The 12,818-nt window shown below is 39.0% G+C and overlaps 1 protein-coding gene across 8 annotated transcripts in view; it reads left to right on the top strand.

Annotated features, from left to right (window-relative positions):
* BBS9 (Bardet-Biedl syndrome 9) overlaps positions 1 to 12,818 on the top strand; it is a 473,863-nt gene that overhangs the window by 256,366 nt on the left and 204,679 nt on the right. For all 8 annotated transcript variants that reach the window (XR_003093361.1, XR_003093362.1, XM_025200564.1 and 5 more), the window contains one exon: positions 9,045 to 9,267. Coding sequence is in view for 6 of the 8 variants with exons in the window: in XM_025200564.1 (XP_025056349.1) it covers positions 9,045 to 9,267 (223 nt within the window). In the remaining 2 variants the exon portion in view is untranslated. The remainder of the gene's footprint in view (positions 1 to 9,044; positions 9,268 to 12,818) is intronic.

Consider the following 12,818-nt stretch of genomic DNA (forward strand, 5'->3'; position numbering starts at 1 on the left):
TTTGATGCATCAGATTCCAATTTATCATCCAGACTCCTTCTTTATGAACAAGTTACTGAAAAGGAGAGAATGAAAGAATTAGACCTACTATAGAAATGTTATTAGCAGTCCTTTTCTGCTAATAACCAGCTCCACAAAAGCTGGCATACTACCTGATTTGGTTACCTTTTTATTATTGGTGTGCAAACCACAGTACTAGACAGGGAAACTCCACCATCACTAAAAACAATTTGCACATACAAGGATTGCACACCAGATATTCAGAAGTTCAAGCAGTAAATCTCAACTCCACAGAGATATTATGTGACTTGCATTATTTCATTTTCCTGATATTTCTAGATTTTTAAAAATGTCTGTGCTTTTGTACACTCCAGAAAGTTATCTGAATCCCTCTATGAACTGATTAGTACTGAAACTTACAATATGGTTCTTAAAGTATTCTTAAAGTGTTCACAATATTCATTTTGTGCCTTGTTGTACCTTTTTACGCCTATCAGGTTAGTATTTTTTCATTAGAACTTTTATCTCATTGACAAAATATTAGCCAAAATATTTTAAAGGCACAGTCTAGAGAAGACTTACTGTATTTGAATAAGATTAAGTTGTTTTTTAAAATGCCTCTGTTTCTCAGCCAAATTCTGTCCAGCTCTACCTAGAGTACTGCAATGAGAAGTCTTTCCCCCAGAAAGCAATGTATCCTGAAAGTTAGTTGACCTGGAGGCTGTTTTATTTAAACAAAAATGTGCGATGTCATGTATTACATATTTAATATTTTCTTTTATATTTAGAGGCAACTGGTGATGTAAACACTCTCTCCTTTTCCTCTCACTCAACACTTACGTAAATAGTCTAACATTATAAGCTCATGTTATACAGTGAAATAAATATTTGTTGGTCTTGACTGATGTGATTGTGAATAAGCTTTTGATGCTGATAATCTGTGGGCAGACATTTCTACTTGAAGAGCTTTGACCAATGCCAAAGACATGACGGATTCCAAGAACTTCCAGTCTTGTCTGCTCATTTTGTTTCAACAGACTTTCAGGAGACAGCATTTACCTCTCAAACACAAACAAAACAACCTTCTGATTGTATTGTTCCCCTTTCATGTATCCAGGTCATTTCAATGTGGCTGGTTTTTTTGTTTTGTTTTGTTTTTTTACAGAGTAAACCATTAGCTCATTTGTCTTCATTTATAATTTTTGGCTCATAAAACCTTATGGCTATAATCTCCAAGCTAAATAATGACTTTTCTTGTGTTGACGTTTACATGTTTACTTTCTATTGCCCTATATTCCAGTTTCACCAAGTTAGGAAAGAAACATTAAAAGATGCTTTTGGTCAGTTTGGCATTGAATATGGCAGTATTCAAGTCTACTGGCCTGTCAAGTAGTTTTCCTGTTGTTTTAAACACCGCAAACTGCAATGGAGAGCAAATCAGTTTTCATTCATCTAATGGAAAACTTTCCTAACCTGTTCATTTCTGAGAGGGGAAAATAGTAGAAAACAGGCAAATTGAGATCACCCCCATGGTGGTGACTAAGTTACAATATAGCAAAAGTAACCAACTAACAGTATTTTAAAATATTTCATAAATAAATTTTGGAATTTATATTTGACCCAACTCCAAACATGAATGCAAAGTATTATCCCTTAACCATCGTCAGTGGTGATGCTTCATTTTTATATATAGTTAAAAAAAAAAGCTAGCCAAAGTTTCCAGCTTCATAGCACAACAAATAAATATACAATTTCCATCATTATAATTTTGGACTCCATATAAATCTCTTTTACTGCCGCTGAGATTAAGCTAGGGGCCAAGATTTTTGGAATTCTTTCCATGGGTCAGAGGCTACAAATGGAAAGCCTCTGGGCACACCAGTAAGCTATACATAAGGAAAGCTTATTCTCTCTCTCTCTCTCTCTCTCTCTCTCTCCAGGTACCATATCCAAACAGGATGTTGGTGACCATGGCCTTCCACAGATCTCTTCTTTTTGAGAAATACAGAATTTTTAGTGTCGATACATTCATCCATTTAGATAGACTTTTGACATGTCAACCTTTGTCTTCCATGATCCTTCCTTCCTTCAATCTTTCCAGTTATGACCAAACTTTCAATTTCCTCTTTCTTCATAATGTGTCCGAGAAAGTCTTTTTCTGATGCTAATTAGCAGCTTCCTCCTGCAGCCCGCTCTTAACAAAAAATCTTTATTTGAAGTGTTGCTTGCCCAACATACCTTCAAGATATGTCTTAAGAACTACATCTCACTTGCTTGAATTCTGTTTTCCAGATTGACAATATTGTCCAGCATTCTGACGCATACCTGAGGACTGGTATAACATGGCAATCCAAAATTCTTAACTTCATCCCCATAGAAATTTTATTTGCCAGTGGCTTTTTCATTTTCAGAAATGCATTTTTTGCCATCCCTGTTCTCCATTTTATTTCATGATCACTTTTGCCATCTGATGTTATCCAGCTTCCCAAGTAGTTACATTTATTGACATGCCTTATCTGTTCCTTTTCCACTTTGATGTTGCATACAGGAATTATCTTTTTCTTTATAATTACCATGCATTCTGTTTTTCTACAGTTGATAGTTAAAACCGCCTTCTCGCTTTCACTAATAATTTTCCTTGCAGCTTCTCTTCTGAATCAGCTATTAAGACAGTGTCATCAGTATAATGAAAGTTGTTCAAATTCTGTCCTCCAGTGCTCAGCCCTGGTAAATCCTCAATCTCCATCAGTATTTTCTCACTGTACAAGTTGAACAAGTCAGGTGAAAAAAACACAGCCTTGCCTACACCTCTCTTAATTTGGATGAAATCACTTAGTTCATTGTCTATCTTCACTGCTGCAGCTTCATCCCAATAGAGGTTTCTTAAAGTTCTCAAATCTTTACCATCAATATCCAGTTCTTATTTCCATTAACTCTGCATGCTTGACTCTATCGAAAGCTTTGGTATAATTAATAAAATGTAAGAAGTCTTTCCTCATTTCTATTGCCCTCTCCAAAAGCATTCATACCAGGAAGATAGCATTTCTTGTACCTCTGTCTTCAACAAAACCACATTGAACTTTTGCAGTCTCCAGTCTTATTCTAGTTCTAGCTCTCAACATCAGCACCTTTAAGAGGAGCTTTGTCACTTAGCTTATTAAACTGATGGTTCGATGGAGAACACATTCAATGGCTCCAGGTATTTTGTGGAGCGCAATAAAGATTGATTTACTGAGGTCCTCTGGTATTTCTCCACTTTCATTGATAATAGTTGTTAACTTTTCTATAATAAACCCTTCCAAATATTTTATTTGTTCTACTGCAATTTGATCTTTTCCTATACCTTTATTGGTTTTTATTTAATTGATAACTATTCATACTTCTGACTTAAGAATTTTCAAACTGTTCATGTTCTTCTTAATAGATGACTTTTCTTCTCGACTGTCGTGAATTAAGTCTTTGATATACTCTGTCCATCTTCTCAGTACTTGTTCTCATTCCATAATTACATCGCCATTCTTGGCTTTTATACACCCCCTAGTGGTACCCTCCTTTGCCTGTACTGCCTTTGATATTCGTATACATCGATCTAACGTCTTTATCTTTTTGTTTTTCTATCTCTGTACACTTTTTCATTAACCTATTTTTCCTTTTCTTCATCGCACATAGATTGAATTCTTTTGTCCAGTTTCTTATACTCTTCCATACTACAGTTTTCATCTTTCTTCTGTGAGCTCAAGGATTTCTTCAGTCATCCATTCCTGTTTCCGTGCCTTACTTTTGATGGGATAACCTCCTTGGCTGTTTCAACTAGTGCTTCTTTGAAAATTTCCCAGTTTGACCTATTTCCTTCATCTTCAAGTTCTTGAAAACTTTTTTTGACTGCAACTGTGTACTTTTTTTAATCAGATCTTTTTCCAGTAGAATTGAATAATCAAGCTTCTTTGTTGCTTTTGGTTTCTTAAGTTTCCTCAACCTTATCTTGATGGTGTATACTACAAGTACATGATCACTTCCATAGTCCGCCCCGGGTAAGCTTTCAATTGTTGAACTGCATTCCTAAATCTTCTGTTGATGGTGATGTAATCAATGTGTTTTCTAACGTTATCTCCAGGACTTTTCCATAGTTTCATAGTTGGTAAGGTCGGAAGGGACCTGAGCAGATCATCAAGTCCGACCCCCTGCTATGGACAGAAAAGAATGCTGGGGTCAAACGACCCTGGCTAAGTGTCTGTCTAGCCTCCTTCCATGTATGCCTTCTTCTCACGTGCTGTTCAAACCATGTGTTCATAATGACTTGATCATTTGCAATACACCAATCAAACCATATTATTCATATGATAAAAGCCTGAGGCCTAAGTATGTGATTTAATAAATCTACCCATGTTCAGCAAGGGTGTAACATGTGCTTAAACGCATACTAAATCTTAAACTCAAACTGTTCCAATGTTTTGCTGAACTGGGGCCTCTAGTGTCAGCAATGATGATGACAACTTGTTCCTGTTCTTACATATCTTTCTGTTTAAAATATTAAACAGAAAGAAGTTATCATCAGCAGTGCTATGCTCTTGCTCTCTCTCTCTGCTGTTGGGAAAGGAATCAGTGGAAGCTTGACATCATTGTTCTAGCAAGTCTGGAACAAAAGATATTTAATAATTTTGGGTCTTTTCAATATACTTGTTTTGGATAATAAAATACTTTATATTGTGCCTAATTCTTTCAACAATGCACCTTTTTGTGAGTGACTGGGGAAGCACTAGGAATTGAGGAAGACATATACATATATTAAGGATACTTTTTTTGGAATGAAACTGCCATTATCATACCTGTCTACAGTTGGTTTGCTATTGGCTCTCAAATATGTACATTATTAGGCAAAACATCAGAGGTCTATGTTATGAGCCTATGGGTAGAATCAGACCTCTGCTGTGGGATATATGTGTATAGAGTAGCATATAGGTCAACATCCCCTCCCCACCTCACACGCATCTATTGTCTACCATGCATTTGCATTTTCATAGACCTGCATTTTTGCATATTGGGTTATACTCTACCCAAGAGAGCATCCAAACCAACAGCAGACTCTCCAATACCGGAAGAAGAGTGTTTATGCCTGAAAGCTTGCAAAGAACAATTTTTCCAACTTTTTAGTTCGTCTAATAAAATATATCTCATTTGCCCAAAGAATCCTAGAGTAGCATAACACACTTGCCCTTTCAGCTTTCATTTACTTTTTTAACCTGTATGATAGGAAAGATTATCTGCTCCTTTTGGTTTTCCCCTTCCTTTTAGTAATCATATTTGCTAGCAAATATGGTATCTCTTGAGGCAATTATTTCTTAGTTGTACAACAATATTTCTGCGAAAGCTTTTTATTTAGTAGTAATTTCCACATATTTTTTGCCAGTCATGAAGGTCTATGAAGTCAACAATTCTTGAACTAGGGAAGATGGTTTTATGGTATATTGAACAAGCAGGCTACATGGAAATAAAATACAAAAACTAGGTTTGGAAAAAGTTAAATATATATCAATGCACCAATAACAGAATACACAAGCCATTTGTCCTTTCCTGAATTTTATTAGTTTGTGTTGCAGTCCTAATTGAAATGTTTCCTTCCCTTGGATTTTATAATTTATTTGGAGGGATAAATCTACTAAGATCCTCAGCTGCAGTAAGCAGACCCCAAATAACCATGGGCATTTTTGCCTTTTAGTGACCCTCAGCATTGACAACAGAATTTTATCATGAATAGAACTTATTATGCTTTGTATTATTTCATAAGGGTCTGAAATTCATATTTTTGATATCCTAAGTATGATTGGAATTCAGTGCTCAATATGAAGGTCAAAGATGGAAGAGTTTTCATAAAATAGATTTTCATTATTAGAATGAAAACCCTAATATTTATTTGGGTTTTTTTGCGACACTGAAATGTCTAAGTGCTAGCACATTCTCCTCTTCTGGTGTGTGCCGCAAAAAAAATTACTACTACTGTTGCTGATCAAAATTAAGCAAATCGGCATACCCACCCCTATGTCTAATTAGAAGCAAATTCATTAGTTACATTTATAAAATTCTTTACATTGTATGCTTAATTTGGGCCAGAATTTACTCTAGCATCACTTTATGCCACTTTTTGTTGATTTGGTGATTCGAATCACTGTCCCCATTCAATGCGGCCATCAGGAGGGCTGTAGGAGCTAGCAGGAGATGGGGTCAGGCAAGGCAGCAATTCAGGGGGGTGGGGCATGTGGGCCCTGCAGTGGGGGTGGTGGGCCCTGCAGGAGCCATGTGGCTCCACAGCCACCCACATCCCCCCACCCCCTTCCCACCCTCCTCCTGCAAACCCGACATCCCCCCAGCACACACCCTGCGTGCCCAGCTGCCAGACAGGATGACACCTGGTGGCAGGAGCTGTGGCTGCAGATGCAGCTGTCCACACATCCTGGTTAGTGAAGGGGTCACAGGGAGCTCTAACTGCTCTGTGGTAAGAAAACCAAAGGCAAACAGCAAAAGATATAGGTATTTAGAATTCATTTTATTATGATGATAGAGACACTGGTAGGCTTCCAATTTGCTTTAATACTATAGATATATCAATAACACATTGCCCAACTGATCGCTGTCTCTCTGTCTCTCACCCTCTTGCTCTCTATATAGTAGTTTTGTGTTTTAATTGTAGAGGAACATAGATTTCTGGGTATTTTACAGAGTGACTTTGGGATTTTTTTTGTAGAGATTTTTCAATTTTCAAATGGAGAACACCAGAATTCCTGCTAGGGAGGCAAGTGGCAGGACCCAGGCAGAGGAGCCTGCTCAGAGCTGTCACCTTGGACCCAGCTGGAGGTGGCTGGCTTCCTGGCCAGTTGGGGCTAGGAGGACATGCTTTGACAGTTCAAAGCAGGCCACCACACTGGGAACATCTTCCGAGCAATAGCTGCCCAGATGGCCAGGCAAGTGGCACAAATGGCAGTAGTCCTGCACAAAGGCCAACACTGCAGCCACAGCCCACTGGCAACTGGCCCAGAGGGGCAGATGCCTCTACTGGCTGTGCAGTCCCCATCCAGGTCTGGCAGGTGTACAGCAGGTCACAGCCAGGTAGCAGCCCCCACTGCCAGACTGCTGCAGTGGGTAAAGGGTGCAGGGAACTCTCGGCTGCTTCAGCAGTCCAGCTGGCATAAGGGGTAGTGTCCCCAGTTACCAGTTGGCTGGGCCCCAGAAGCTCCTGAGAGTGAGTAGCCCGAACTACTTGACAAGGCAGATTGTTGTACTGATGGTGTTGAGCCCCAGCTCTAGTCTGGGATCGTGCCCGGTATGCAAAAGCCAATAAAGATACCAGGGGTGAAAGTATAAAGATTTATTGCTAGCAATACAAGGTGCAAGCGGAATAATTTCACGTAACAAGCACAGAGATTTTTAATTCTAAGCATCTTTTATACAGGAGTATTGGACCTTCATAAGCATTCTTGTTTGCTAATTGGTTATAAGGGAGTGACGCAAGGAGTTCTTTACTGAGCATGTCTCTATACCTGTGTTTTAGCTATGTATCTCATTTCCATACATGTATGTTTCATTAGCATACTTTCTCCCCACCCAGGGGTGTGATTCTCAATATTCAAATCAGCTCTTTGCCCTAGTCCTCTGATTCTGCTTTTGTTTTCAAGCCTCCTTTATCTAAGACTGTCTCCTCCTTATCATTGCAGATGGGCATTAGTTACATAACAGAGACTTTTGCTTGGGCTTTGTATAGTGGTTTCTAGGTCAAACCTGACAATGGGTCCAGGACAGGGCAGCTTTTTATACTGCTGGGGAAAGCACAGGTGCTGGCCCTGGGCTCTAGCTCCCCCTGGCTGCAGATCGAGGAGGAGCCAGGCAGGGTTATTTTGCCCCAAGTGGCAGAATTTGCCCCACACCAAAGTGCATGTCCAGGCACGTGCGCTGAGACAAAAATCCCCAGCTCAAATTTTCACCATTTCCCATTGTCTTTATGTAGCCACTTGTTTTAAGTTACCCCATGACCTATCCATGAAACTCAAAGCTTTTGCCAGTTTACTCTCTTCTAAATCAGATAGGTCTCTGTTTATCAAAGAACTCAAACACTCATGTGCTGGTGCTTTGCTGTATTGGAGCCATAATGCACACTACGAGTATTATGGTTGGATACTAAATGTAATAACTTTTGGTTCCAGTGGCATTCTTTCTGTGGTATTGGCGTAATGCCTCCTAATATAAAGAAATATTATAAGAAATGCCTAAATGTGATATGGCACATGACTAGACCTACAACTGGCTGTATGAAAGGGAGTTCTGTTATGCCCATTGTAATGAGTGCCATATCTACTTAAATTATCTAGTATGCAGCTGTAATTTTTAACAGTCTTTGCCTATGTAAATATATACCATAAAATGCTAGGAATTATATTTTAATCTTAAAATCGTCACAGGTATTTAACAGGAAAAAAATACTTTGTAACATTTAACCCTTAAATTAAAAGGTTTTTTTTATGGTGATTTCCAAAAGTTATACAATTGGATGAACTCTATTCTTCTCTCTCCCTAGTTTGTTTGCAAACAAACATATCGTAGCAAACATTTATGTTTACATAGAATCTTTTCTGGAGCTTTTCCTAAATGGTGAAAATTCTTATTTATATAAATAAATGATAAATTCTTATAATACTACTGGTGAAAATTCTTATTTATAACATTAAATAAAGGTATTGGGCTTAGCTGTGATTTATCTTATAATTTTCTTTTGCAGATACTGTTCTTGGATTTGCATTATTGTTTCTCTGATTGTAAGAATTAGGGGGGATTTTCTGTTTATCAATTTATTAGTTGTTATTATTCTATGCAAACTTTAAGAAATCTCATTTCAGGATAGTTCATTAAATTAAAAAGTCTATTTTACACCGCAATATAGACTGAAACTTGTTAGCAACTCATTGCTTAGAAATTTGACTTGTATATTCTTCAACTTGTTCAAGTTCAAGGAGGGTTATTATATTTCATTTAATTTCTTTTCTTTTCCTTTCATCTAGGGCTGGGAAGAAACTGTGGATGCTGCAATTTCTTACTTATTGAGAACTTGTCTTTCCAAAAGCTCTAAAGAACAGGCCTTGACTCTCACCAGTCAGCTGAGCATACCCAAAGATACTAGTAGGCTGAAGAAACACATAACTTTGCTCTGTGATAGGTTGGCCAAAGGTGGGCGCCTCTGTTTGAATGCAGACACAAATACTCAGCAGGCTATCATCATGCCAGGTAAGATACTTTCTTAATTCAAAAAGTTTACGTATATTCAAATTAAGTAATGGACATTTGGTTAAGTTTAGAGTTTGCTTCACAGTAAATGAAGATGGCCAAGAGAGATGCTTTTCCTTTCTCCCTCAAATTTGAGGATATCACTGAAAACATGCTTGTTAGAATTTTGGTGCTACATCTTTTATAAAAGTTTGTATTCCTTCTCACAATATAGAATAATAATACGCTCAGTTTATTTTTCTAACCAGTAAAAATGGTTTAGAGCAGAGAAGCTCATCTCCAGGCCTGTGGGCCAAATTCAGCCCATGCAGCCATGGCATCCAGTCTGTAGGACTCCACATGGATCAGGAAATTTGTCACTGGGGGAGCAGTGGCAGTTAATATTGCCACCTCTGCCCTACTGCCAAATTCCCTAGCCCTGTGCGAGAGCCAAGCTGCCCCTTGCCTCCCCAGCTGCATGGCCAGATCAGGCCCCCACCACATCTACCCATTGTGGCAGATCTGGTCAACTGGCATCCCCCATCCAGGGCGAAAAGGCTGGATTAGGGAATATAATATTTTGAAGCGACACTTTATTTAACTTTGACTGCTAGCTACTATATTTAAAGAACATATACTTATTCATTTATTGGTCTATTTATCCCCGATGATCATTTTTCTGGTACTCTCAAAGCTTATTGATAAATTTATTTGTAAGGTGCAAAAATGTATGCATCTTTTATGTAATATATACTGTAAAACAGAAATGAATTTAAAAAGTCCTTGTGGTATGGAAAATAATCATTGATACCTAGTTCATGGTATATCCCTCATAAGAAAATTCATAGCCATGTAAAATATTTTAAGTAGAACAATCTAGCTCAAAAAGTGAATGATGGTGGTACCGAGGATTGAGGGTACTTCATTTATGGAATACAATATAGGAAACTAAATATTAACAGTTTTAAAACTGTGCGACATTGTTTGGTTAAATGGTATCTGAAATTTGGAGTTTTGTAGGGTTTTCTCATTCAGGTGGGAAAACAGAAGCATCCTTCCTTTTTTATGTCAAATTATTTAGCACAATTTACAGACTCATTGGAATCTGATAGGTCTGTGCCATGAGTGCTTCTCCTGTAGTCTCAAACCTGTGACCTCTGGGCTGTGAACTATGCACCTTAGCACCCACACCACCTTAGCTTTGCTCAGTAGCATGGAATCAGGCTATTATTATCTTAAAGTAATTCACATACTTATAAAATATACACATTCCCTTTAACAGCAGTAGAAATAAAACTGCACTTTTTCCAGAAGCCTTTGGCCAGGATCTTTGTAACCCAATGGGTTTGAAATGTGTACCTCAATCCTGTTTGGGCACACAATCTTACTGACTGGGTCCAGTTTCAGTCCCTCACTTTATATGCAACACCAACAAAAAATACACATCTTCATGTAAGAAAAAAATACCTCTGAAAAGATGGAAAGTCCATTATTTTGTCATAAATGTTGTGCTTCATCAAGAAGGTGTATGAGTTATGCAGATTCCAGACTTCCAGATAGTCTTGTAATTGGGATTTACCATATTTACTTGAATCTAAGATGGTCCCCCAATAATTAGATTCTGTGGATGGAAAATATATAAATTTGTTATAATTTTCCAGGTACCAAATCTAATTATTGGAGAGTTGTGTGCTGTGGGTCTGATTCTGGCCCGAACCTGGGCTCAGGACCAGAGTTAGAGCTGTAGGATCCAGATGCCCCCCACCCTCTGCTTTGCACATGAATCTAAGACAAAGAGCTTTTTTCACCATGCTGACTGGGGGGAAAAAACCTCATATTAGATTCAAGTAAGTACAGTAACATCTTTCATGGTGCTTGGAAGTAGTGTTAGCTGTACTATCTTGGTTCTTTTTTGAAGTCTGTATGCACATTCCAGTGTACGTGGGCAAGCACCTCAAACATGCTTGGAGGCCTTACACAAGGTGCGTATGCTTGCTCTTCTCATGTTCTGCCCTGAAGCCGTAAAGGGCTTGAGTGTTTGAGGTGCATGCCCACACACACAGTGGAATACCTTTGGTGATTCCTTCTCTAATTCCTATTAGTACCCCTTCCTATCAACATGACCATGGGTTTTATATTCCAGGCATGCTTGCAGAGTTAGGACCTACCACCCAGGATTGCTTTTCTATGTCTCGGCATCCCAAAATCTATTTATACTTACACCCTAAGTAGGGTGGCAAGGGTGAAGGGGTTGGGGGAGTGGGGAGGAGGGCTTGTGTCCTCAGAACTGGAATGTTCTTTAATGGAGGCAGGTATGGATATTTTACAACAGTCTGCTTCCAGCAAAGTTATCCACTGTGATTATCAATGAGGAGATGGCAGGTAAATGCTAATTATTTCTGCTCTGACAATACAGAAGTTTGAGAAATGTTTTGGGTCTCTTCCAGGCATGGGTGACTGGTGCCTCCTGAGTCAGCCAGTCAGCAACCGGGGGTGGGTGCTCCCACGGCCGATCGTGCCACTTGCACTTCTGGGTGGGTGCGATCAGCCGTGGGGGGACCGCAGGGGTTGCTTCTCCTGGCACCCCAACTCCCTGGCCTGTGCTCTCAGGGGGGCACCAGTGCTCTCACCTGCCCCTCCTGCCCGGGAACACTGACTGTCAGGGGGCGCACCAGCGCTCTCAGGGGGTGCATGTGAGCCCCCATGCACGCCCTACTCATCGCCACTGCTTCCAGGCAGCCTGGGGGGCTTGTACCAGGTAGCGAGGACAGGAGACTTCCATAGAGGAAAGGATTCGGTTCTGCTGCCTAGCACAGGCCTCCCAGGCTGCCCAGCGTGTCCCAGGATTCTGTTGTTACTTACAGATCTGCTGTCCCAGAAAAAAAGGAACATGATTAATCTAGATTTAAATATCCTTCATCCTACAATCATTTCCATCTTCCTTAGAGTTCTGGTATTCTGGAATTCAGTGGTTCAGAGAAAACTTAATAGTGGGAGCATGCACCATCTTTTATGCATTCAGTGAAGAGTACAGAGAGACTGAACACATACCCACTGTATTTTTTAAAAGTCTAAGCTTGATAATTTCTGGTAGATGAGTATGCATGTGGGAACTCATCTTAAAACTCTAGATATTCATAATTTCTCTTTTTCTATGCTGCTTTTCCCATCTTTGATGTGGAAAGTCTGACCTATGGTGTAAAAGTCTTCTGAATGGCCTATGCAAGTGCTATACTTACAGTAACAAGTCTTTGAACCTGGTATCAAGCAACCCTTTGCTTGATATGCTGCTGTGGAGCTGTTTAAATTTAATCATCTCAAGTTGATTAGGGAGAGAAAAGGTTTTCTATTTTTAATTCCTTTCTCTTAGAGAAATTATTTTTGTCAATACCTATACGTAAGTGGATGGATGTTCAGATAATGTGACCTCAGAATAAAGATCAAATCAAGTTTGTGTATTTTTATTGTGTATTTTGTAATGCTTTGTTTTTAACATGTATGAAGAAATTATTCTGATTATTTGTGAAAGGGTGAAATAGGTGCTATATAACTTCCTTTCCTTTCTCGGACTG

Source organism: Alligator sinensis, unplaced genomic scaffold (assembly GCF_000455745.1).
Source record: "Alligator sinensis unplaced genomic scaffold, ASM45574v1 scaffold86_1, whole genome shotgun sequence".
NCBI lineage: Eukaryota > Metazoa > Chordata > Crocodylia > Alligatoridae > Alligator > Alligator sinensis.